Source organism: Mustela erminea, chromosome 18 (genome assembly GCF_009829155.1).
Source record: "Mustela erminea isolate mMusErm1 chromosome 18, mMusErm1.Pri, whole genome shotgun sequence".
NCBI lineage: Eukaryota > Metazoa > Chordata > Mammalia > Carnivora > Mustelidae > Mustela > Mustela erminea.
Window position 1 is genome coordinate 58,696,108 of NC_045631.1, and position 23,606 is coordinate 58,719,713.

General features: G+C 58.2%; 1 protein-coding gene across 3 annotated transcripts in view; it reads right to left on the reverse strand.

The window, feature by feature from the left end:
- Positions 1 to 900: 900 nt before the first annotated feature.
- Positions 901 to 23,606, reverse strand: part of USP36 (ubiquitin specific peptidase 36) — a 38,102-nt gene continuing 15,396 nt past the window's right edge. For 2 of the 3 annotated variants that reach the window (XM_032321955.1, XM_032321956.1), the window contains exons 7-20: positions 20,948 to 21,015; positions 20,380 to 20,450; positions 19,861 to 19,943; positions 18,890 to 19,001; positions 15,044 to 15,184; positions 14,461 to 14,561; positions 13,657 to 13,795; positions 10,332 to 10,997; positions 9,555 to 9,682; positions 7,141 to 7,716; positions 6,560 to 6,771; positions 4,409 to 4,510; positions 3,707 to 3,822; positions 3,180 to 3,311 (exon numbers count right to left, since the gene is read on the reverse strand). In XM_032321955.1, coding sequence (XP_032177846.1) covers positions 3,180 to 3,311; positions 3,707 to 3,822; positions 4,409 to 4,510; positions 6,560 to 6,771; positions 7,141 to 7,716; positions 9,555 to 9,682; positions 10,332 to 10,997; positions 13,657 to 13,795; positions 14,461 to 14,561; positions 15,044 to 15,184; positions 18,890 to 19,001; positions 19,861 to 19,943; positions 20,380 to 20,450; positions 20,948 to 21,015 — 2,647 coding nt within the window. Of the gene's footprint in view, positions 2,845 to 3,159; positions 3,312 to 3,706; positions 3,823 to 4,408; positions 4,511 to 6,559; positions 6,772 to 7,140; positions 7,717 to 9,554; positions 9,683 to 10,331; positions 10,998 to 13,656; positions 13,796 to 14,460; positions 14,562 to 15,043; positions 15,185 to 18,889; positions 19,002 to 19,860; positions 19,944 to 20,379; positions 20,451 to 20,947; positions 21,016 to 23,606 lie in introns of those variants that run through there. The other variant, XM_032321954.1, reaches the window with a different exon arrangement.

A 23,606-nucleotide genomic window follows, 5' to 3' on the forward strand; every position in this document is an offset into this window, starting at 1 on the left:
GGGCAGAGTCCCCGGGTCTGAGGGGCACGACTGGGTGGGAGCTCGGAGACGCTGAAGGGAAGAAAAAGGAAGGAGCAGTGGGACTCAGGATGGGCCTGCCCGGTGGTGTCCATGGAGTGTCCGAACAGAACCCACCGGAACACTGCCGCTGCCTGGGGCGCCTTTTGCTTCCGTCTCCCACTCCCGGGTGCTGCTCTGGCCAGATGGAACCTCCCGGTCCCGGCCGTCCCTGCAGGCACCTGCTGCCCCATTGGCCTCACCCAGCTTCCAGGACACGTGATCAGCCAGACCCTGACCCTCCCGCTCAGCAGACGGCCCGGCCTGACAAGACCGGAACATCTCCCTGGAGCCCACAAACACGTCTTCCTCAGCATGGCCTCCAGCGTGCCCCACACACGACCCGGGCTCGGCCGCCTGGGCCCGGAAGGGCTGCAGGCAGCGCTCAGCACGTGGCCACGCGGGCTCCTGGCAGTGCAGCTGCGAAGACGGAGGGTCTCAAACCGGAGGCCTGTGCTGCTCTCGCCGACCTTGAGCAAAACTCACAGTTGAGCAAAACTGTCCTCTCCTCTTTCCCGGTGGAAATCCAAGTTATTCAGTGAAAAATGCGCAGCAAACCTCAGCGGAACACGGTTTCCTCAAGGCAGTATTCACTGCCAGTCCCCAGCGAGCGTGGTGGCCCCTTCAAAGGGTTCCTCTGTCTTCTTAAATTCAAACGAGTGTACTTAATACGTTTAAATAAATCGCTTTATTCCTCTTTATCCTTAAGGAAGACCTGCTCCAAACCTGCTGTGTACGACGGGCTACCCGAAGGGGCACCACGGGGAACCCTTCATCTGAACTGGGAGCTGGGACCTTAACTTTTAAAAATCAAAGGGAAAAACACAAAGACACAGGCGGGGCTCACAAAATCTCCTTTTATTGCACCAGGATCTTGGCAACATCGGAGGCGCCTCGGTGCCTGGAGCAGGGGCGCGGCGCGCGGGGGTGTGGCGGACTGAGCCCACCAGGAAAAGGCAGGTGAGTGAGGCCACATGGGACCCCCAGGAGAGGCGACCCCCCCCAAAGTTAAGTTAACCCACATTCTAAGTCACCCACGTGACCGCTATTATAAAAGCTTTAGTTATTTATATACACTTACATATTTACACGTGCCCTAGGGTTTGGGCTGATCCTCTGGGCCCACCCTCCCCCTCCCCAGGGCTAGTGTGGGAGGGAAGGGCCCGCCCGACCGACAGTGGCAAATGCTGCCCACAGGCCGGTGCTCAGCACCGCCCAAGACGCATAGGGCATGTTTTCCTCAGGAAAAGGTTTCATAATCACACAGTGGAGAAGAGCCGAGCCTGAAGAGGAGGGAGCGAGAAGAGATGGGCTCGTGCGGCCGACGCCGGCCTCCCTCCCACGGGAGACCACCGCCGAGAAACAGGGCTGTACGGGGATGCGGGTCTACACTGAAAGAGGGAAAAACACCAATGCCCTGCCCACAAAGGCACCTGCCTCCCCTTCGGAAGTGGCAGATAAGAGAGCCACAGGGCACTGGGGGGTGGGGAGGCGGGGGGATGCCCTCATCTTTGAACGAGGGGCGGTCAATGCGGAGAAACCCATCCTCCCAGGCCGGCATCTGCAGCCAGTGCCCTGCTCGCTTCCTGCTGGGCCCCCGCTCGGGCCACAGGCACCACTACTTTCCCCACCTTTGTGAAGAGAAATGTAAGAACGGGAAGAAAAATCTAGAAGAACCTACATGAGAAAGTTGACATATGTCCCCACCCCTGCCCTGTGAAGGATACTTTTCTCTGATCCCCCTGCCCCCAGGCCCCAAGCAAGAGGCAAGGCTCGGGTGACACAGGGGGGCCAGGCCAGGCCATCGGGGGCCTCAGGTGCCAAAGAACCACTGTGGAGGACGGACGTCCACGTCCGATGTCTGTCTGTGTCTGCTTCCGACGTTCTGGATCAGAGGACGTGGAGACGTCCGTCCGCGGAGCGGCTTTCGGACTGATTGCTACACCCTCTGCGACTGGGTGGTGTGTGTCTGTTCTCTGGAAAATGTCACCTTCACCGAGGGTTTCCTGTATTTATTGAATTACGAGTTCGCACACACAGCTTGAGCAAGAGAAGAGCGACCGCGAGGGTACAATCAGCTAGACTCGGGCGCGCTCACAAAACGGAGCAAAGCAAGCCGGTGTCGCAGCTCAGGGAAAGGGGACGTATTGCTGATAGAAGCCACAGACCGCGTCACAACAAAAGTCTCTGTTAAGTAGTAAAATAAAAGGATTCTACCCCAAGACCACCACCTCGAAAGCCCCGCGGGCCGCGGCAGCTGCAGGGAAGGGATGGCGAAGCCGTCTCAGCCCCGGCAGCCGCGGGAAAGGCAGGCGCGCCCGCCATCACCCCGCGCCCCGAAAGAGCCTGCGCTCTCCAGACACATTCTTGGTCCTTGCAAGGGAGGGACGCGCCGGCGGCGCCCCGGGGCTTCCGTGCTGAGGGCACAGCTAAGGCAGAGACGGCAGCACCGGCCGTCGGCAGTGGGGGACGGGCAGCCGCCGAGAGGAGCCCGGCATGTGCCGTCACCCCGCAGGCACCTGCTCGCTCGACGACACGTGGGGAAGAGCACGGCCGCCGCCCGCTGCTCCCGCCCGGAGACCACACGCGAGGCGGTCCAGGCTCCCGGCCGGTGGGCCGCCGCCTGCTCCACACGTCACCGTGGGGTCGTCGCAGCACCAGCGGCGATGCCAGAGGTCCCGACCCGACGAAGCCCGGCTCCGCGGCCACAGGGCAGCTCGGTCCTCAACGAGGCCGCTCCTCGGTTCACACGGGCAGTGCCCAGGATGCGCCCCGCATCTCCAGAGGCTGTGGGGCACACCACATTGCTCCTGATGAGGGACGAGACCCCAGGAGCCCCCCCAACACCCCCGAGCGCACGTCGGGACGACACGCAGCATTAGATGGCGCTCGGAACACACCCGCTCCAGCCCCACACACCACACACACCTGCATGCGCCAGACGCACGCGCGCCACGCTCACACCTCACCACATGCGCACCACGCTAACGTACACCTCAGCACACACACCACATGCTAACACACCGCGCACACACACACTCTGGACTCGCCCCCATCAACACACACGCACACTAACACCCCCACCCCCTCCCCCGCACTGACCCATCTCGACAGCAGCCAAGTCAGCGGCGGTAGCTGAGGCTGGTGGCCTTAGCGGGATGAGTCACAGACCAAAAGTTCCGTCTACTCTGAAGTTTCTGGAAGGCGTTGTAGGTTCTTTTCTTCTCTCTTTTGAACTTTTTCACTTTCTTTTCCTACATAAAAAAAAACTCAGGCGTCACCATTCCCAAAGAGGGCTCTCCCCTGGTCCCCGCGCCTCTTGTGAAGGCTTCTTGGGTGGGGGACACGATTCTCAATGTGCTACAGAACCAACCAGCTTACTCTTGCAAGCCTGAAGGAGGTGTCACCGCTGTCCCCACCCTGCTGCGAAGGAGCAAAGCCACAGGGACAAATACCTCGTCCACGGCCACACAACGCTCACAGTGGCCAGACTGGCATCGGAGCCAGCAGCCTGCCTCCCGCGGTCCCTGACCACTTTACGGTGTCGCTGCGACTTCCAACGGCCCCGAAGGGTCAAGTCCTCCCTGCCCGGCCCTCAGTGGGACTGCTGTGACTGCCACGTCACGCCAGCTTCAAGCACGGCCCGTACCTTCCCTCGATCGAACTCGTCGTCCCAGTCATCGACGACCGTGGCTGTGCGGGCCCATCTGCTGTCCCGGATGGCGTCCTGACTGACAGCCGACACCTCGCCGCCCCACGTCAACACTGCAAAGCAGACACCGAGTGTGGGCACTTCGTGCACTCGCTTCCAGCCCGTTTTGCCTACGCCCGATACATGTGGCCTGGCCGAGGGACACCATTCGGTGAAATGGACGGCGCAGAGGAAGATGAGGGAGGGCAGGACAGTCGTCTGTCCCTTAAGCACACATGCCGTCCGCTCTGCACCACTGGCCCCCAGCTCAGCTCCTTTCACACCCGTGCTCTCGCTGGAGACCGAAGTCTCACGTTCCCTCTCCAAGACCGAAGACATACAGCACCGGAGACGGGCGATTCCCTTCCACTCCCCACAGCAGCCCTCACCACCCAGAGGCTCGGGCCTGCTCTCGGCACCCCCGCGACACCCCCAGGAGGTGGCGTTCTGGATCTTCCACAGCAAACCACCCACAGGGCCTGGTTCTGCACTTTGTGCAACGGCCACAGCTCAGGGAGGTTCTCGGCGGACACTCCTCTCCCCGTCCCTAAAGCCCGGTGACCCCCTATCCCAGGACCACGGCACAACGGGTCCGTTCCCGACCTCCATGTGGCCCCACGAGTGAACCGCAGCACAGAAATCCGTTCTCGAAAGCAGTACCTTTCCTCCCGTAAGCTTTATCGGATGAATACTCGAGCAGCTCCTGGAGCACGTCGGACTCCGGCTCTCTGCCCCAGGACGCAAGGGGAGCCAGGGCCTGCCCTGCAACCAGAGAACACTTAGGTCCACACACCTCTGACAAGGCCCTCAATTACTTCTCAAGGGGGGCTACCGTCCAAATCAGCTCTCGGAAGAGTCTAAACGGCCCCCCCAAGACTGAAAGCCGCAACGAGCAGCGGGAGCCCTCGAGCTGGTGCAGGAAGAGTGAGAATTCGCTCCGGAGGGTCCGGCCCCCACAGGGAAGCGGCCAGGAAAACAGTGGCGGCAGCTGGAGGAAATGACAAAGCGCTGTTGTCACCACAGCTTCCAGGGAGGCTGTCTTCCGGCCGAGTCCTGGAAGAGCCTGGCCGCCGTGGACGGCTGGATGCGGACAGAGAAGCTGCCCGCCTCGATTTCCAGAAACGACTGTCTGCCTGGTCCTGGGCCCCGCCTGGTCCCCGCTAACCACCTACAGCTGCTAGAACGGGCTCCCCTCCCCCAGCACAAACCTGACCTTGCTCTCCGTGCCTCCAGTGTATCAGTGACCCCACGACCTTCATGCCCAGTGTCTAGTGCGATGCCCCACCGCCAGTCCCTGCGGCCCTCTCCAGCCCCTCGCCCCCCAGCACAGCGCAGCCCGCTGGTCACACGGGGCCACCACGATGCTCTCTCCGCGTCTGGGCTTGGAATGCCCTTCCCCGCGGAGCCAATTCTTCCACTAGTCAGGACAGAGAGCAAACAGAGGAGGGGCTGGGCCCCCGCCGCCCGAGCACCTGCACCGGGCGGCGGGCCCTGAAGCCCGGGGTCGGTGGCACACGAAGTGGGCGCTGGGGGCTCATGCCTGCCGCCGGCTTGCTCTGGCGCCACCTTTGAGCAGCCTCTCTTCCGAGACAGGCCGCGGCCCTCGTAGCCCAGTGGTAACGTTTCGTCATGGGATTTTTCTTTCTTTCTTTCTTTTTTTTTTTTAAAGATTTACTTGAGAGAGAGAGAGGGACAGCACCAGCAGGACAGGCGGAGGGAGAGGGGGAGAAAGTCCCAGGCAGACTCCATGCTGAGCCTGGAGCCCGACATGGGGCTTGATCCCAGGATCCTGAGATCACGGCCTGAGCCGAAACCAAGGGCTGGACGCGTAACTGACTGCGCCCCCTGTCAGGGGATTAGTGTTTAGTCACAGGCTCATCTATCAGGAGTCCGACAAACACACACCATCCCCAGCAGCCTGGCACCCGCACACGCCTGACACCGCTGGCCCCCAGGCTGTGGAGCAGACCTCGCAGCAGCGCGGCCACGCGGGGTCCCTGCGCAAGCAGGGACGAGCGTCTCTCCCCTTCGCTTAACGGACACTGTATCAGGAGAGCCCAGCTGAGCCTGGTCAGTCCTGGAGGAAACAACCAGAAGTCACTCGGCCACGGGCAGCCAAGGCCTGGGGAACAGCACAAGCACTGCAAACTCCACCAGCAAGAGGCCGCGCTGTCTTTAAAAAGGCCCAGCTTGTGGCACGGGGGTGGCTCAGCCGGCTCAGGTCGCGATCTCAGGGTCCTGGGATGGAGCCCCGCATCGGGCTCCCTGCTCAGTGGGGCCCTCTCCCTCTGCTGTGCTCTTGCAAATAAATACGATCATACACTTGATCTTAGCCAAAATCAAATAAATAAATACAATCTTTAAAAAAAAAAAAAAAAAGCCTATCTATTAAAATGGGCAGTGGAAGGTTAACTTCTGAACCCAACCTTTCAAGTTCAAGAATCACTGGAAAAACTCCAGGCTGGATGGCCCAGGACTCCTCCAAACAGGAAAAGTTTGGGCAGAAGCGTGTTGAATCAGAAGAAACACTATGTTCTCAGAACATCTAAGGTTCAAGCGTCTCCTAGGTTTTCTCTCGGAGTGGTCTCGGCTGGCCGCCTCGCCAGATGGGGAAGCCGTGACCCACAGGGCACACAGCCTGCCCAAGTGGACAGACGCTGGGCGGAGGTAAGCGGTCTTTCCAGCCCTTCCCCTGCACTACACCTACTCTAGCTGTATGGCAGGGCCGGGCACAGGTATCCCCCCGGGTGTCACCCCCCGCCCTGGTCCCCCACCCCTGCTCCCCCACTCCTGCTCCTCACAGGTGCATACCGGCTCCATTCCCAGGACGCCTGCCGTTCAGAGGTGGGGAGGGCGGGCTACCAGGGAGAGCAGAGTCCCTCTGCCTCTCGCCCCTGCAAACTTCAGGATGCTCATTCTCTTCTACTTCCTGCCATGACTCCTGCTGTCGTTTTTTCTTTTTCTTTTTCCTTGGTGACGCTACAGCGGCCTCCAGCTCGATGACGTCCGAGGGAGAGCAGCTCCTGGGGGGTCAGAGTCAACAGTCAGTTCGGGCACACTGAGGGTGAGTGGGGGTTCAGGTCGCTACCTCGGAACTCCCAGCTGGCACGGACCTCAACCACACAGAAGAGCTGCCCCGAGTGCGCCCCACAGACGCCCGTGGTCCGGGGGCCACCATCAAGCCTGAGAGATGTCAGAGAGAGAACCCCACAGCTGCACCGAACCCAAGCGAGTCCTCCAGGCCAGAGCACGCGGCCGCAGCGCCCACCGATCCAGGGGCACGTGACCCGCTGCACCGCGCTCACATGCCCGTCGGGAAGGCTGGCCAGCACGCTGGGTCTCCGGACCGCCCACCTGGGACAGACGCGGGGCCACCTGGCTCCCGAGCTTACCTGTGCCACGGCGGGTCCCGCTGGAGGCCATCTCCCACACCGAGGCCCTCAGTGCCCTTCCGTCTCCTCTTCTTGCTGCTCACGGGGTGGCCGTCGGTCACGCTTCCCACTTGCCGGCCGTTCTCCTGCAGCCGTCCGCCCTCGTCCTCCAGTCTGTCAGTGGGCACCTCTGCCCGGGCCTCCTTCCCGCGCTCAACGCTCTGGGGCTGCCTCCGCATCTGCCCCTCCTGCAGGGGGGAGGCATCCAGGGCCTCCGCGCGCTTCCTCTTCCTCCTTTTCCTCTTCCCCGGAGAGGCTGTTGCTGCTGTGCAAGTCTCTGGGCCCTGCCCCTGGCTCTCTCCCCTGCGGTTCCTCTTCCTCTTCTTACAGAGGCCGCGGGGGGACTTGCTGGCCTCTGGCAGCTGGTGTGGAGGGGCCTGGAAGTCCCCATTGGCCTGAGGTGGGGGAGCAGAGGCGGAGGAGCAGCTCTGTGGGTCTGACGTCCCGAGAGGTCTGGGGCTACTGGACAGTGACACGGAGTGGGGACCGACGGGGAGCTTCAGGTGGCTGGATGGTCTGGGAGCAGGTGAAAGCGCCCTGCGGGGGGACACACTGCTCTGACGCACAGGCGGGCCCCTCCTGCCCACCCGCAGCCCCTGCCCGTCCAGCCCAGGATTCCCAACGGTCCCTCCTCACCACGGGAATCTCAGAGACACATAAATTACACCAACTTAGAAAAGAGAGAAAAGTTAAATTCTACTTTACTGAAAATCAAAGTTAACAAAAATCGGAACCTCTTAGTTTCCTGTCACCAAGTAGTTCAAAGTATTTTTCCAAACCTGTGTTACTGAGTTTCTTTTTTAAAAGATTTATTTATTTTAGACAGAGCAAGCATGCGAGTGGGGGAGGGGCACGGGGAGAAGCAGAGAGAATCCCCTAGCCCCTGCTGAGCTCGGAGCCCGAGGCAGGACTCCATCTCACAACCCCGAGATCACGATCTAAGCTGAAATCAAGAGTCGGCCACTGAACTGTGCCACTCAGGCGCCCCGAACTCACATTTTTTATTTCCGGCACAAGGGTTAGAAGAAACTTCTGTAAGTTCACCCAGAAGCTTCAAGGTGTTCACGCACATGATGCCAGCCTCGTAAGAGGGGCCAGCACGGGCCTATATACTGTGCACTCGGACTCCCCTCTAATTCAGGGGCTCCGGAAACTCGGGAAAACGGACTCTGCAGCCCATCACACCGTGAGGCGAGGCAGGGTGCGACGGGGCGCTCCGTCGGATTAGGCTCTTTGACCCGCCTCTGGGCAGACCTTGCAGAGTTAACCTGCTCTATGCCTCCGGCTTCTCAGACATAAGCGAGTGACAGTAACGCTGACCTCAAAGGGTTATGGAATCAAACAGGACTGTCGTGACCTCAGCTAGGACAGACGCCCAGACAAACTGCACTATTCCGTTTACTGTTTTCCGGGAAGCTTGAAAAAAAAAACAAAAAACAACTGTACGTTGAAAAAGGAAAAAAAAAAACCCCACAGTAAATCTCTCACACACTTCAAGACCTACCACGTGTAAAAATACCATGTTGGGTCCGGGCCGAGTGTGCGGGCGAGAGAGGCGGGTGATGGGGGCGTGCAGCAGCAGCACCAGCCCATGGTGGCCGGAGGGTGGCGAGGACCCCTCAGCGCCCAGGGCAAACAGCAACCACCCAAACCATCTCCCAGCCTCGCCCAGCTTCCCCCCTCCCTCCCTCCACAGCTGCCAGAGCCTCCCGCGGCGGCCCCTGGGCAAGCAGGTGTCAGTAACTCAGCTGTCGGCTAGTCGACAACCTGGGGGATACGAGCATCCCCGCGTGTGACAGGACGGGAGGTGCGTCTGTCAGAGCCTGAACACAGCTCCCGGCGAACCACTGCTCCCCGCTCTGGACGCTCGCCCAACGCTCTGCAAGCCAGTGTGAGGGGACAGTTGGGGGAGCCCCCGCAGGGAGGCAGAGGGGAGCCCGGGGAGTGCCGGAGGAGAGAGACAGTGATACCGGCAGCAAGAAGACAGCCCTCCGCGGGGCACAGGACTCTGGGTTCGCGCAGGGTCCTCCTGGGACTCCTGCCCTCCCCTTCTACTCCGAGTCCCGTCACAAGGCCGGGGAGAGACTCCAGGGCACAACCGCATCCCCACACGGACCCGGCAGGTGGACGGAAAATGAAGACAAGTGAAAAGATCAGGACCACAGAGAGCAGGCTGCCTCCGACCGGCCTGAGCTCCTCTGCCCGACGGAGAGAGAAAACAGGAAGGAGTCGGTGCAGGGCCCGCCCTGTACCTGTCCACCGGTGCACCACTGTCCGTCCTGCAAGGCCGGAGACCATGTGTGTCCTCACCAGCCAAGCGCACGCTAAGCACAGGGGGGAGCGGCCGGCCCGGGGGGCCTGCGCCCACGGCTCACCTGATTGCACAGACGGGCCAGGAGGCGGCAGCGACGGGGTGAGTGGTTTTCCTGGGGTAGGTGAGGTCGGACAGTGGAGAGAGGGGCGGACGGAGGTCATTGCCGGCTGCCCTCCGCAGGGTGCTGGCCTGCAGTTATCGACATAAATAAAAACTTGGTGGTCTAAAAGAGGTCGTCGTGAGTGAAGAGGGAAAATAAAGATAAACAAATAAATAAAAACAAAAAATAAAAATGAAAGAGCCCAGAAAAGATGATGAGGGGACAGAAGGAGGAAAAGAGGGGGAGGTGGGGGAGGGGAATGGTAGAAGAAGAATCAGAAGTGTTTTTGGTTAGAAACAAAAAGGAAAAAAGGAAGGAGATTTAAACAAAAATCTCAGCACAATTACATCATCGAGCTTCACGCTGCACACACAGGTGCCAGCCAGCCCGTGGCCCGCATGCCCCCGCGCCCAGGTTCCCTGCCAAGCCCACTGCACCTGCCCCATCTTCCCCCTGAGGCTCCTCTAGGAGATTCTGTCTACGGACAAACACGGGGACCTGCCACCTCTTCCCAACCCCCAGCAGCCGTCCGGTGTGTGGATCACATCAGGGACCCCCAAAGCCCCACGTCGGCCCCCAGACAGCCCTGTCATCTGCAAATGCCTACACCACCTCCGTTCCTCCGATCGGGGGCGGCCAAGGGCCCGGACACGATTCACCCCCTCCCCAGACTGAAACCAAACCTGCTCTGTGGGCCCTAGAGACACACTTCCGGCGGGCAGGCTCCCACACACCCACCTTCTTGGCAGAAAGGGCCAGTTTTTTGGCCGGTGGAGGAGACATGATGTTTGCGGCCTCGGCGGCAGTGCTGCTCAGGACGGGGGACTTGGGCTTCACCACTTTGGAGTCGTCTCCGTCCGGCAGCGCTCTGGACTGTGTTCCCTGAGAATCCCCCAAGCGAGGAGCTCCGCTCTCGGGCGCTTGGGGGCCCTTGGTGGGGTCGCCGCTGGCACAGCGGCCGGGGCTGGAGCTGCAGGAGCCCCTCCCGTGGAGCTCGCGGCTCTCGCTGCCCGCCTTGGGCCCGTGCCCGTTGGCAGTCCCTCCGGCCGGGAGCCTCGGTGAGGTAGAGAGGGCGGCCGCCCTGCCGTCCCAGGAGCCCTGCCTGGGGCTCTCGCTCCTGCTGCCGTTCCCGCTGCTGGTCCCGTGGAACCCCTGAGAAGCTTTGCGTGACGGGGAGAGGGGCCCCAGGGGAGTTGGTTTCTTGACTTTCTTTCCAGCCTCATCCAGAGAGGTTGGTGTGGGGGGGGGTGTTTTGGAGAGTCGGGGGGAAGGGGCTCCCATGGACGGCTTCAGAGGAACGTATCCATTCTGAGACTTCAGACTCAACACGGAGCCGTTTCTGGAAACGGGCACACCAACCTCCTCGGGGGCCGGCGGCTTCTTCGTCGGCAGCGAGTCCGGTCGCTGGAGGAGAGCAGAGCAGAGGACATGATCACGCCCTGGAGGGAGCACGGGCCGGCGGCTCCCCACGAGGTCGGAGTAGCCTGTGCAGCGGACGGGGTCCCCACCAAGAGCCCAAGACAGATCATCTACATGGATGCCCAGTAAAGGCGCTGCTGGTATCCTGTGAGCCGTGCGCGCGGGGCGTGCATCTGTATGGGCCCTTTACTGACAGCAGGATGGTTTTTGTCAGGAGCAAAGAAACACAAAAAAGTATAAAGGAAAAAAATAAAAGCACCAGAGTCCCACCTACTGCCCAAACATGAGTACTGACGGGCCCGCCGGCACCTTCTGCTCTGGAACGGCCCTGCTTTTCGGAGCGGCGCTGGCCCGCACAGCTGCGCCCAGTTCCACCCACGGCTCCCCCGAGCGGCTTCCCACGTGCTCCCGGTGAAGGTCATTAACGTCTGACTGGAACCCACCTTGCCGCATGACGTCCCCGACCTGGCCTGTCTCCAGCTGCCTCGGGAGTGAACGGCGCCCTGTCCTCCAGAGCCCTCCCTCACCCGGCTCGGAGTCCTGGCTCTGTGGAAACGCTCCCCACGGCCCGGGTCTGTGCTGCTCCCCCCGCTCTACCTCCCGCCTAGCGCAGGGTCAGAGCTGAAGAACCATTTGGTTGCTGAACATCTGGCTGAACTGACCACCGAGAGACTAACGCTTCTCCCCTACTCAGGAAATTCCCTGCTTGTCTGCTGGGAGTGGTCACTAGGCTACGGCTCAGGGCGCCGGCACTCCCCTCGAAGGACACCTGCTGTCCTCTCCCTGGGAACGGGGAGGGAGCTCTCCTCCAAAATCTCTGCTAAGTCGACACCACAGCTGGCTCTTGGTGCACCAACCCTCACACCCTGTCATCTGAGTTCATCCGAACTAGTCCGTTATGTGCTAGGAACAGGAACCTTTTGTTGTGCTTGCTGCAAATATTTTTAGAAGTTTTTTTTTTTTTAATTTCTAATGTATCATGCATAAAAATTCAAATTTTCATTTATCCAGTTCCTTTCTTGTTTTTCTATACTTTTACAGTTTTCTCTGTTCTGGAATGCGCTGAGAATGCACTTCTACTTCCTCCAAGTTTCTTCTCTTTTTTTTTCCTCTATTTTTAAAAATAACTTATCCTTTACTTACATTCTTCCTAAAGAGAACACATCTTGGGGCACCTGGGTGGCTCAGTCAGTTAAGTGTCTGCCTTCAGCTCAGGTCATGATCCCAGCGTCCTGGGATCGAGCCCCATGTCAGGCTCCCTGCTTGGCTGGGAGCCTGCCTCTCTCTCTCCCTCTGCCCATGCTCTCTTTCTCAAATAAATAAATACTTAAGAAAAAAAAAAAAATCACATCTTCCTGCTGTACTGTAAAACCTAGTCACACAAACATTTAACTTCATGGAACTTATACTATGTCATTTAAAGTAAAAGGGCTTTTGGGGCGCCTGGGTGGCTCAGTGGGTTAAAGCCTCTGCCTTTGGCTCAGGTCAGGATCCCAGGGTTCTGGGATCAAACCCTGCATCAGGCTCTCTGCTCAGCAGGGACCCTGCTTCCTCTTCTCTCTCTGCCTACTTGTGATCTCTGTCTGTCAAATAAATAAATAAAATCTTTAAAAAAAAAAAAAAGTAAAATGGCTTTTGTGCGAATACAGTGTGTGTAACACATTATCTTTGCAATGCAAATGTGCGTGACCAGTGGTGTGGCCCTGTGGTACCAACTCCCAGCCTGGAACACAGTGACAACCCCCTTGACCATCAGGCCATGGTTTTTCCTTGCCACACTCAATCCCAACCCTCTATTTCTCACGCACTGGAAGGGAAATGCGGGATCTGCCTAAGGACTAACGCCCTGCGGACCATGAGGCCCTGTGGCCGGCGTTAGGATCTGACCTTCAGACTGAAAGGAAAGAATCAGACACAGACGGCGGAAAGGACCAATCTGGTTTTGAGCTGTAAGAACTGTGTTGCAGTAAGGAAACTACTCACTATTTTGCTAATAAAACTGATTTGTAGTAGAAAAATTCAAATACACACAAAAACAACTTTCAACAAAAATAACTTGAAAATGAGGATATTTCCCAACTGTTAACCTTTTACCACATCGGCTTTCTTGCTCACTTACTCCGCGTGTCTACACACGTACGTGTGACATTTCTCTTCCGAACCATCTGAATGTATTTTAGACATGATGTCCCTTTACTCCTACGTATGTCCATGTACATTCCTAAGAACAAGGTCGTTTTCTTAACACACCTGCAGCATAATCATCAAAAGCAGGAAACAAACACTGCTAGAGACTTCCCACATTTTCAATACTGAATTCTGAGGATAAAATACATTTCTTCCCAGATGCTTCGGGTCGAGTGTGCATGGCAGCTGGCCCGGGACAGGGGCTCGCCGAGCCACCGTCTGGTCCGCTCACTGGCCAGGTTTTCGCATCACTGTGTCTCCTCCCGCCGCCCTCCCCGTCCCTGATGTCAGCTCCTGACCAACTGGAGAGAGAACATGGAATAAAACAGGACACGCTGAGCTTCCCTTCCGTCAGGCTGAGTACCCGAGCATGAAGAGGTCTGGGGGCTCCACGGTCCCTTGATAGGCACAGACAGGAAGGTCCGCGGCATAAACACGGATCTTCTGAAACATGTACCTTTCCAGTCAGCGGGGAGCCAACGCTCCCATTGCCAACGTTCTTCTTCAAGTGGTCGGGCACCACAGCTGGACGGCCGGGGAGGGAGGAGACAGTCCTGGGGAGGGAACCATCAGGACTCTTCTTCGAGCCTGGAATTCTGTCAAAGGAAGAAATCGGAGTCGGAGATCTCTTACCGAAGCCACAGAGGTGTCCGCAGAGAACCCCAACTCCCCGGGTGAGCTTCTCTGAATTCCCACGCTGCCCTGGCAACAGCGCAGGTGTGTCACGGAGCCTCGGAGATGGGCTCAGTGTAAACAGAGAGCCCCGCGCAGCCGAAGGTCCTCTGAGATGAGATTCTCACTTTACCAGAAAGCCAGGGACCCCTCAGTCCCTGCGTCCAAATTTAGCAGAACAGCTATGAAGCAGTAAAAACGCCTTCAGCCTCCATGTCCTCTGACCTCCAGGTCGCTGACCACCAGCCCTGAGGGAAGGTACCCGGCCGCGACCTCCCGGCTCTGGCAGGGCCCCTCACGGCCACAGAGGAAAGTGCGTCAGTGCCATCCACACACAACGCATCTCGTTTGTGGCAACAGCAGAAAGAGGTAACTTCTCCGTTTCTATTCCGCGGGAGCAGGCCGAGGGAGTCCTGCTGACCTTCCCAGAGGCACTGGCTGTCGCTCAGCTGGGCTGGTGTGGTCGAGAAGAGCCCTTCCCCGGGGCGTGACCTGCCCGTTCCCCTCCCGTCTCCAGGACGCCCGCACAGCAGCAGGCCAGGGAGAGCAGAGGGCAAGCGCCCACGGGCCGAGGGCAGGCGTCACTCACCGCAGATAGAAGAGCACATAGGCCTGCTGGTTCAGAACCACCTTGATGTTGCTGGAATGCACCAAGGAATCGTTCATCTGGTACCACTGTCCGTTGCTTGCCTGCAGCAGCACGGGGCGCAGGAGAAAACAAAATGGGACCATCAGCATGCGTCCCATAATCCTTAGTTTTTAAAGAAAGAAATAAAAAATCTGCGGAGAAATGCCGCATCTCTCCACGTGCTAAGTGAGCAGCAGAACGTCTCATGCTCACCCCGCTCTGAATGGGACCACGAAGTGCGCTTTGAACCCCTGTTCCTTCCTGGTGCCCCAACAGCTGTGAGCTTTCCCCTTGAAGGGTATTTCAGGTCTGCATGGCCCAGCATCTCCCACCAACATCCCCGGGCTCCAGCATCGGGCCCCAGAAGCAGCCCTCTCCGGCGTCCCATCCGAGGACAGGGACGCTGCAGCTCCTGGTGGGATGGGCTTTAAAGACATCCTTGCCCCCGGTTCCCTGATGCCACAACGGGCCCCCGCACACGGTGACACTGAGGCCACGTCTGGAACCGCACCAACAGGAACTGCCCGCACGTGGGACCACTGACCTTCACGTAGCAGTAGTAGTGGCCGGCGTGGCAGCTGTAGCCTGAGTGGACCAGGACCGCATACAGCCCGTACATGACAGGCTCTCCACTGCTCTGGGACATATAGGGACGGATGTTCAGGAACTCCGGATAGCCCACATCCTGTAGGAAAGCCAAGGATAAGGCAATGAAAATTCATCCGTGGGGGAAAGGGTCAATTCACCCGCTCTAGCCACATAAAATGCACGACTCCTCGGCTGGTCTTGGATCATCTGGGGGCAACGCAACCGGGCCTGTGGCAATGCTGCACTAAGAAGCCCCCTGGTCAAAGGTTAAAGAACAGGAGGCAACCAGCCAGCCAACCCACTGACGTGAAACCCTATTTTATTGTCCCATGAAGAGCTGCATGACCTACTCCTTCCGGGCTCCGCACCCACGGCCACTGTCGCCCTCTGCAGGCCCCACGGGTAAGGTGAGAGGAACAGCTCAGGCCCTCCCCACCACTTAAGGAACAGGAAGGCAACGCCCAGGTCTGGGTCTTCAGAGAAAAAGGCGTTCAGTCCACAGAGCCAACAGTCACGGGAAGTCAGAACTAAAGCTGCGTGGGTCGGGACAAAGGTCATGCCAGAGTTTACTTCTAAATTTGGCAATTTTTCTGGACCCTGAGTGGCTCAATTAAGTGTCTACCTTCAGCTCAGGTGAGGATTCCAAAGTTCTAGGACTGAGTTCTGCATCGGGCTCCCCACTCAGGGGGGAGTCTGCTTCTCCCTCTGAGTCTCTCCCCCTCATGCTCTCTCTCACACTCGATAGACAGATAAATAAATAAATAAAATCTAAAAACAAACAAACAAACAAACAAAAAACCCCAAAAAACAAAAAACAAAATCCTGACAATTTTCATAGGGAAGTATTTTCTTTCTTTCTTTCTTTTTTTTTTTTTTTAAAAGATTTTATTTATTTATTTGACAGAGAGAGAAATCACAAGTAGGCGGAGAGTCAGGCAGAGAGAGAGAGAGAAGCAGGCTCCCGCTGAGCAAAGAGCCCGATGCGGGGCTCGATCCCAGGACACTGAGATCATGACCTGAGCCGAAGGCAGCGGCTTAATCCACTGAGCCACCCAGGTGCCCCTTTGTTTTGTTTTTGTTTTTTGTTTTAAAGATTTTATTTATTTATTTGACAGAGAGAGATCACAAGTAGGTGGAGCAGGGGGGGGGAGGCTCCCTGCTGAGCAGAGAGCCCGATGTGGGGCTCGATCCCAGGATCCTGAGATCATGACCTGAGCCGAAGGCAAAGGCTTAACCCACTGAGCCACCCAGGTGCCCTAGGAAGTATTTTCAAATATTATTTTTGAATGGTAAGAAATTTACCTTCATTTCTGTCTACACGCACTTTTAAAAAAAAAGATTCTTTTGAGAGAGAGAGCAAGCAAAGAGTGACAAAGAAGAGGGAGAGAGAAATTTCAGCACATTCCTTGCTGAGCTCAGAGCCCGGTGCAGAGCTTGATCTCAAGACCCTCAGATCACAACCTGAGCAGGAAACAGGAGTCTGATGCTTTACTGAGCCACCCAGGCACCCTACACATTCTGACTTTTTAAAAATGAAGTCTAGGGGTGACTGAGTGGCTCAGTGAAGTGTCTGTCTCAGTTCAGGTCATGATCTCAGGGTCCTGGGATCGAGCCCCACATCGGGCTCCCTGCTCAGCAGGGAGCCTGTTTCTCCCTCTGCCTCGCCAGCTGCTCCCCTGCTTGTGCTCCCCATCAAACAAAATCTTTAAAATAAATAAATAGTGTAATTTACGTAAACTGCAGAGCTCTTAGGCGTGCAGCTGGAGGAGTACCGCATGAACGTAACCCATAACCCGTCAGGACACAGACATCAACCAGAAAACTCCCTCGCGCTGCAGAACGGCCCCGACTCAGATACCCACGGCTGTGGTTTCTGCCATCACTGATCAGCTCTGCCTGTCCTCAGCTTCACACCCGGACACACAGAGTATGTACTGTGCTGTCTGGCTTCTTTAGGCCCATACAGCATCTGTGGTACTGACCCTACGCACCTTCCTCCTTCCAGTGACAAACTGGAAGTCTTGAAAGCCAATATATACGAGATCACGAACCCCAGTGTAGTCTCGCCACATACAGGACGCCAAAACCAGCTTCTCAAACTGTTCCCACGGAAAACTAGTTCCAGGGGATGTCAAGGTGAAAGCAGAGCGATCTCACTGAGCACTGACAGCGTCCCACAGACTCCCTGATACACTGCACACATGGTAGGATTTAGGCATTTCCACTGTTAGTGAAACAAATGCACAAATGGACCCCACACAGTTAACTTCAGAAAATTCTTCACAAGAGGGGCGTGGATGGTTCAGTCGGTTGAGCATCTGACTTCAGCTCAGGTCATGATCCTGGGGTATTCCGGGGTCCTGGGATTGACCCCTGTGTCGAGCTCCCTGCTTGGACAAGAGTCTGCTTCTTCCTCTGTCACCCTCCCCTCCCCTGATTTGTGTGTGCCCACTTGCTCTATCTCTCTTAAATAAAATCTTAAAACAAAAACAACACCTTGACAATAAAGCTCCCTCCTCCTAGAGATTCAAAATACAGCACAGATTATTAATAAAGGCTCTGAGAAGGCCTGCAATTAAAAAAGGCCCTTGAGCTTGGCAGTTCCCAAACCCTGGTGAGCACAGACTGCTTTCAAAGTACAGCACAGTTTAAGTACAAAACACAGTACCTTGTAAACATACAGCACAAACATTCTGCAGAAACCAGCGTGGGAAATGCTGATGTAAGCAAGCCCCCGCCACTGCCAGGGAGGAAGTGGAGGCTCTGACAAGTGCCCTGCCCCAAACCATCTAAGTCAGTTCTAACCACTTTTATGATATGACATCTTCTATCAAAACACCGTTGTGCAGGGCACCTGGTGGGCTCAGCTGGGACAGCGTCAGACTCTTGATCTCAGGGTTGTGAGTTCAAGCCCCATGCTGGGGATAGAGTGATGACTTAAAAAAAAAATAAAGGGGCGCCTGGGTGGCTCAGTGCGTTAAGCCTCTGCCTTTGGCTCAGGTCATGATCTCAGGGTCCTGGGATCGAGTCCTGCATTGGGCTCTCTGCTCGGCAGGGAGTCTGCTTCCTCCTCTCTCTCTGCCTTCCTCTCTGCCTACTTGTGATCTCTCTCTCGGTCAAATAAATAAATAAAATCTTTAAAAAAAAAAAAAGCCTGCTTCTCCCTCTCCCTCTCCCCCTGCTGTGTTCCCTCTCTCGCTGTCTCTCAAATAAATAAATAAAGTCTTAAAAAAAAAAAAAGTAAAATAAATAAAATGCCACTGTACTGAAGTAAGTTTTGGCTCCACCTTCCACAAAAGGCCACAGTGCACAACTGCATCTATGTTCACCACAGAACAGCACATGGTAGAGGAGAGCCCCACAGTGCAGGGTTCGTGCTCATTCTTAAGGAAACTGGGAGTTTGTGTGTCGGGAACATGCCACACATATGCAGAGGCTGGGAAAAGAACCTAGTTAAGACAGTGGTTCTTGGGGAGCATGGGGGGGCTCCATCGTTAGGTGTCTGCTTTCGGCTCAGGTCATGATCCCAGGGTCCTGGGATCAAGTCCCGCATTGCTCCCTGCTCGGTGAGCCTGCCTCTCCTTCTGCCTGCTGCCCCCCTGCTTGTGTGCACTCTCTCTCTGTCAAATAAATAAAATCTCTAGAATAAAGAAAAAAAAAAAAGTGGTTCTTGAACTTGACTGTGCGTGACAACCAGTTAGGGACTCTGTGAACACACAGGCTCTCGAGCCCTGTCTTCAGAGATTTTCGGGCACTGGCTCCGGGCGGTGCCGGGCGACCGGACACCAGGGCCAAGGCTCACCTTCGTGATCTTCCCCCCGCTGAAGTCGGCGAAGCGCTTGAGCGAGAGGGTTAAGACGTTGGACGTCCTGTGGACGGTGAAGCGCTTGCTGGCTGGGACCTTCTTCTTGCACCTGTGAGGAGGGGGCGTGGGAAAGGCGTCGGCCGGCGATCCCAGGAACGCTGTCCTCATGGGCCCACAGCGGCGACACCTGCTGTCGGCACAGGGGCTCCCCGGCTGAGGGGCACGCCCTGTGCATCCCGAGACACAACCCCCGTGACCTAAGCAAAGGACAGCGGCACGGGGACCCAAGGACCCGGGGGGAGCAGGACGGCGCAGAGCAACAAGGAAGCTCTTCCCCACAGAACACGCTCGGTCCGACGCACGGGTAGCAGCCCTGGGAGACCGCAGGGGCACCCGGAGCGGGTTTGGCCGAGCGAAAGCACCAGGAGTGACAGGGGCGACCCGGAGGGGTGGGGCAGGGACAAAGGAGGGCACACAGCCTCTAGGGCAAGAAAGACAAATTACGTGCAGGGGGAACAGTGTTTTGGCGTGGGATGATAAATCTGAAAAGCGCAACTAAGGAAACTATTCTCCAGCGGCTGCAGCTTCCGAATGAGCCGTTTGCTCACACGGGAAGCCTGCGCGGCCCTCAGGAGACCCGGGCCCCGAAGGCAGCTCTCCCTGGGGACGCAGCACGGCAGAGCGGCTGGAGCGCACGGCACAGCCACATGTGGTCGCCTCCCATGCTGGGCCCGACGTCCCCGGGAGGGCGCTCCTGGTGCAGCGCACGGGCGACATACACGGACGTGCTCGAGCAACGCCGCAGCTACCTGTGCCCCGTGCCCGCCAGGCCTTCTGCATGAGGACCTACGCTCCGCTCTGGGGACCGGATGGCGGCCCGAGAAGGGGGGGCCCGGCCGCGGGAGGGGCAGGCGGGCTCCGGTGCTCCCGACGGCAAGCTCGCTTTGCTAGGGCAAAAGGAGACTTACTTGGCGCACATATAGGCGTTCTCTCCACTCAGGACATCTGGCTTCACGAAGAGTTCCAGAGCGCGCACGATGTTAGCGGCTTGCTGGGAGAACATGGATGGGGGCCGCGTCAACCGGGGGAGGCAGCGGACTCCGAACAGGCCAAGTGTAAGGTCTTTTCCAGGCTGAGGCAGCAAACCCCAGCAAGCAGCCACACTCAAGCCGGCCCGCCGGCTCCCCGGGCGCAGCCACACAGGGCTGGAACAGGACGGGGACTGGCCCCCCATGCGAGCAGCTCTGTGTCCTGCCCCCACGGTGCGCTCGTGCCTCGGGACACGGAGCTGCACTTTATCTTCCTGTGTGAATGTGCACAGGGAAAAGGCTAGAAATCCACACGCAAAAATGGTGGCCCCTACCTTAAGGCAGGAGGAGTTGCAGTATGTCCTTATCTGCCCGGTGAACGTGCCCTCACTGGCTCCCCTCGCCCCCCAGCCTCCCTGGCCAAGGACAAACACAAGAGGGCGGAGCAGCGGTCCGTACCCGGATCTCCAGTGCGACGTCCAGGTAGGGGTCATATGTGTCCGAGACGCTCTTGCACACCGAGCACTTCACTGCAACAGCACACAGAGGTGGTGGGGCGGCTGCAGGTGCCCCCCTGCGCGCCACCCGCCATGTCCCCGAGACTCAGCCAGTCCCTCGTGAACCCTGCTATCTGGGGAGCAGGCTCGCTGACAACCAGAGTCCACAAGGGAACGTCTGTCAAACCCAGCGCCTCACTGCCCAGCGCAGTGTTGGACCTCCGTCACCACCCTGACCGTGGCCTTGGCTGCTCCGAGTCCCCAGCTGAAGGGTAACGGCCATCCACGAAGAACTAAGGAACTCAGAGGAAAAATAATGCCACCCTCTTCTACCAATGCAGGACATTCTGCTCCAAACCTCCCTGGAACAGCGACCCACGGGCAGGGGTGCATTTTAGAGGCGGCTGGGGCCAGCGTGGCTACCCCCGGTCTGCCCGCCAGGAAGGGGCTCCACCTGGCCACGGACTCCCCGTCTCCCTGGTTCGTGTTCTTATCTTCGACAAAGGGATAGAGAAAACGCCGTCACTTACCACGGGATCTGAGATAGCCTCCAAAAATTTGATGGACCAAAGTAGTCGCCTGTGTTTGACGATCCAACCTGGAAAGGAGGCCACAGCCTTCAGGAGAAAGACAGGAGGCAGCCCCCCGCCCCTTTCACCCCCAGCCCAGCTCGCCCCTGGGGAATGCCCCACACAAGCATGGGTCTGATGCACTCGCCCTGGCTCTGGGCAGGACCCCATCGTGCCACACAGCTCTGATGGGCCCGGCCCACCCCCCCCCCCCACCACTTCAGACGTCCGAGACCCTCACCCTCTCCGCAGGCTCCTTGCTCCCCACTGCACGGGAACGAGCGGTCGGAGAAACGCACCTAGTGCACCGAGTCTCGATGACCCGGTGACCCCGTCACCTGGAACGCACCCCTGTCCCCCAGTGCTCCCCCCCTCAGTCCTGCAGTCAGCCCCTCTCCTGGCTGCCGTCACACACCCAAGCCTCTCTTCTGAAGAGAGGAGCGAGCAGGGACAAATGCCCACCTCTGTATCTTTCGGCAGGATAGGAGCGGTCACGGCGAGGGCTCCAGGGTCAGGCCGGCCTCCACTCAAACCCCAGCCCCATTTACCAGCCAGGATCTGAGGCCGCCCTAGGCCTCGGCTACTGCTCAGCTGCCTCACAGACCCGCGAAACCGAGCACCCCCACCGCACAGCTCTTTGTGTGACGAAGGTTCTGCGAACACCACCCTGTCTCTAGCCTCCACTCCTGGTATCTGCCTGCGACCCACAGAATCCAGCTCGGACTCACTCCTCGGAAACCGTCCCCCTCAGAGTCTCCGCTGGGACATAAATCCAGTAGACTGTAGTCTTTGCGCTGGAACACGACAGCCGTGGACAGAGCAGCCGGTCCCTCCCGGGCACGCTCCCCTCTCTGCCAAAGCCCCCTGAGCCCCCAGCTTTGCAGATGCCGCTCCTGAGTGCCGACTCCCGGGCCTGGCCGGCGCTCGGCACTGCTGCCTCCCAGCCCGTGCGTAAACCACATGCTGCCCTGCGCCAGGCTCCCCCTGCAGTGTGTGGGACTGGCCACGGGACCAGTCACGGGACCAGGCACGACAGTGCAGCCCAGATTCCAGGAGCTCACGGATGAGGGGGCTGCACACGGTGGGGGACCCACACAAGAACATACTTCCATTTTGCAAAATTAGAAAATAAGAAACCAACAGCCACCATGTATTTTTACTGCCGTTTGTCAAGAGGAGATTTTTTTTTTTAAGATTTTACTTATTTATTTGAAAGTGAGAGAGCGAGCGCACAAGCAGAGGGAGAAGCGGGCTCCCTGCTGAGCAAGGAGCCCGATGCAGGACTCGATCCCAGGACCCCGGGATCATGACCTGAGCTGAAGGCAGAAGCTTAATTGACTGAGCCACCCAGGTGTCCCAAGAGGAGGACCGTTTTCACACCCCAAACCATCGTGGACATGACCTCAGCACAAACCGGAAGCTTGCTTGTGGCCCGCCACATGTGATGGTGGCTGCTGAAATCCAGGTGGCCCCGAGCAGGCCTGGCCCGGCCGTTGAGAACAGGAGGAGCAAACCATCGCACAGAACCTGCTCTCGGGACCCCGAGGCAGAGCATGCTCCAAGCTCAAACCAGCCGTCAGGAGGAAAAAAGCCAGATTCCAGAAAGCTGCCTTCAGCAGACCCGCGGGAGCCCTGCTGGAGATGCAGGCTGGTCTCGGGAACACCGAGGGAGAGACCAGGGACTAAAGGCAGCCCTAGAGTCACCCGGAAACCCCGGCAGCAGGAGGAGCATGCCGGGTCCGAAGACACAGGCCATGCCAAGGGCCGTCCAGTGCTCAGCCTCCGGGACACGAGGCACCCTGGATCCAGACCCTCGCAAACCACTGGAGCCAGGGGTGGTGCCGAAGCGGCCTCAGTCCCGCCCAGGCACCGGCGGAGGAAGACGTGAGCAAGCGTCACAGACCCCGACTGTGAGGACCAGCCCCCGGAAGCAAGCACCAGGCAGACAGAAAGAGCAAGATGCGATCCCCAGCTCACCTAAAAACCCTCAAACAGATGTCCAGGGAGAAAAAGACCGGCGTGACAAGTTTCGCAGATGGAGAAAGCGAATGAACGTGGGGCCGTGACGAAATCACGCTGGGAACGAAGTGGGAAGATGAAGGGCCCAGGCGAGAAGAGGTTCAAGTGGGCGTGGGGGAGGGCGTGACGAGGCAGAAAGCAGCCCGAAGGGAGGTCGAGGAAAACCAGGCCGCCAGAGAGAAGGCGGTCCTGTAGGAGACCCCCGTGACTGGAGGCCCTGACGCAGGCCTCTAACACCGAGCCGATACCGTCACGTGCTCCGGAGGGGACCAGGCTCTGACCACTGCGAGCGTCCCCGCTGAGGACAGGACGCAGGGCGCACACCCCACCGGGGAAACCGCACCCGGGGGCACGACACACAGATGCACGACGTCTGCCCCATTTACCGTCGTGCACTCTCAAGCCACGACACTCAAACTGAGCTGAACCAAGTGACAGCGCTTGGCTCTTGGCTGGCAGAAACGGTTTCTGCGCTCATGATGCCTGAGTCCTCGGGGCCACAGGTGCAGCCTCACGTCGTCCCTGGTCAGGTGTCCACCAAACCGACCGATGACGGTCAGCTCTAAAGATGCTCCGAGTGAAATCCTTGGGCTTTAAACAG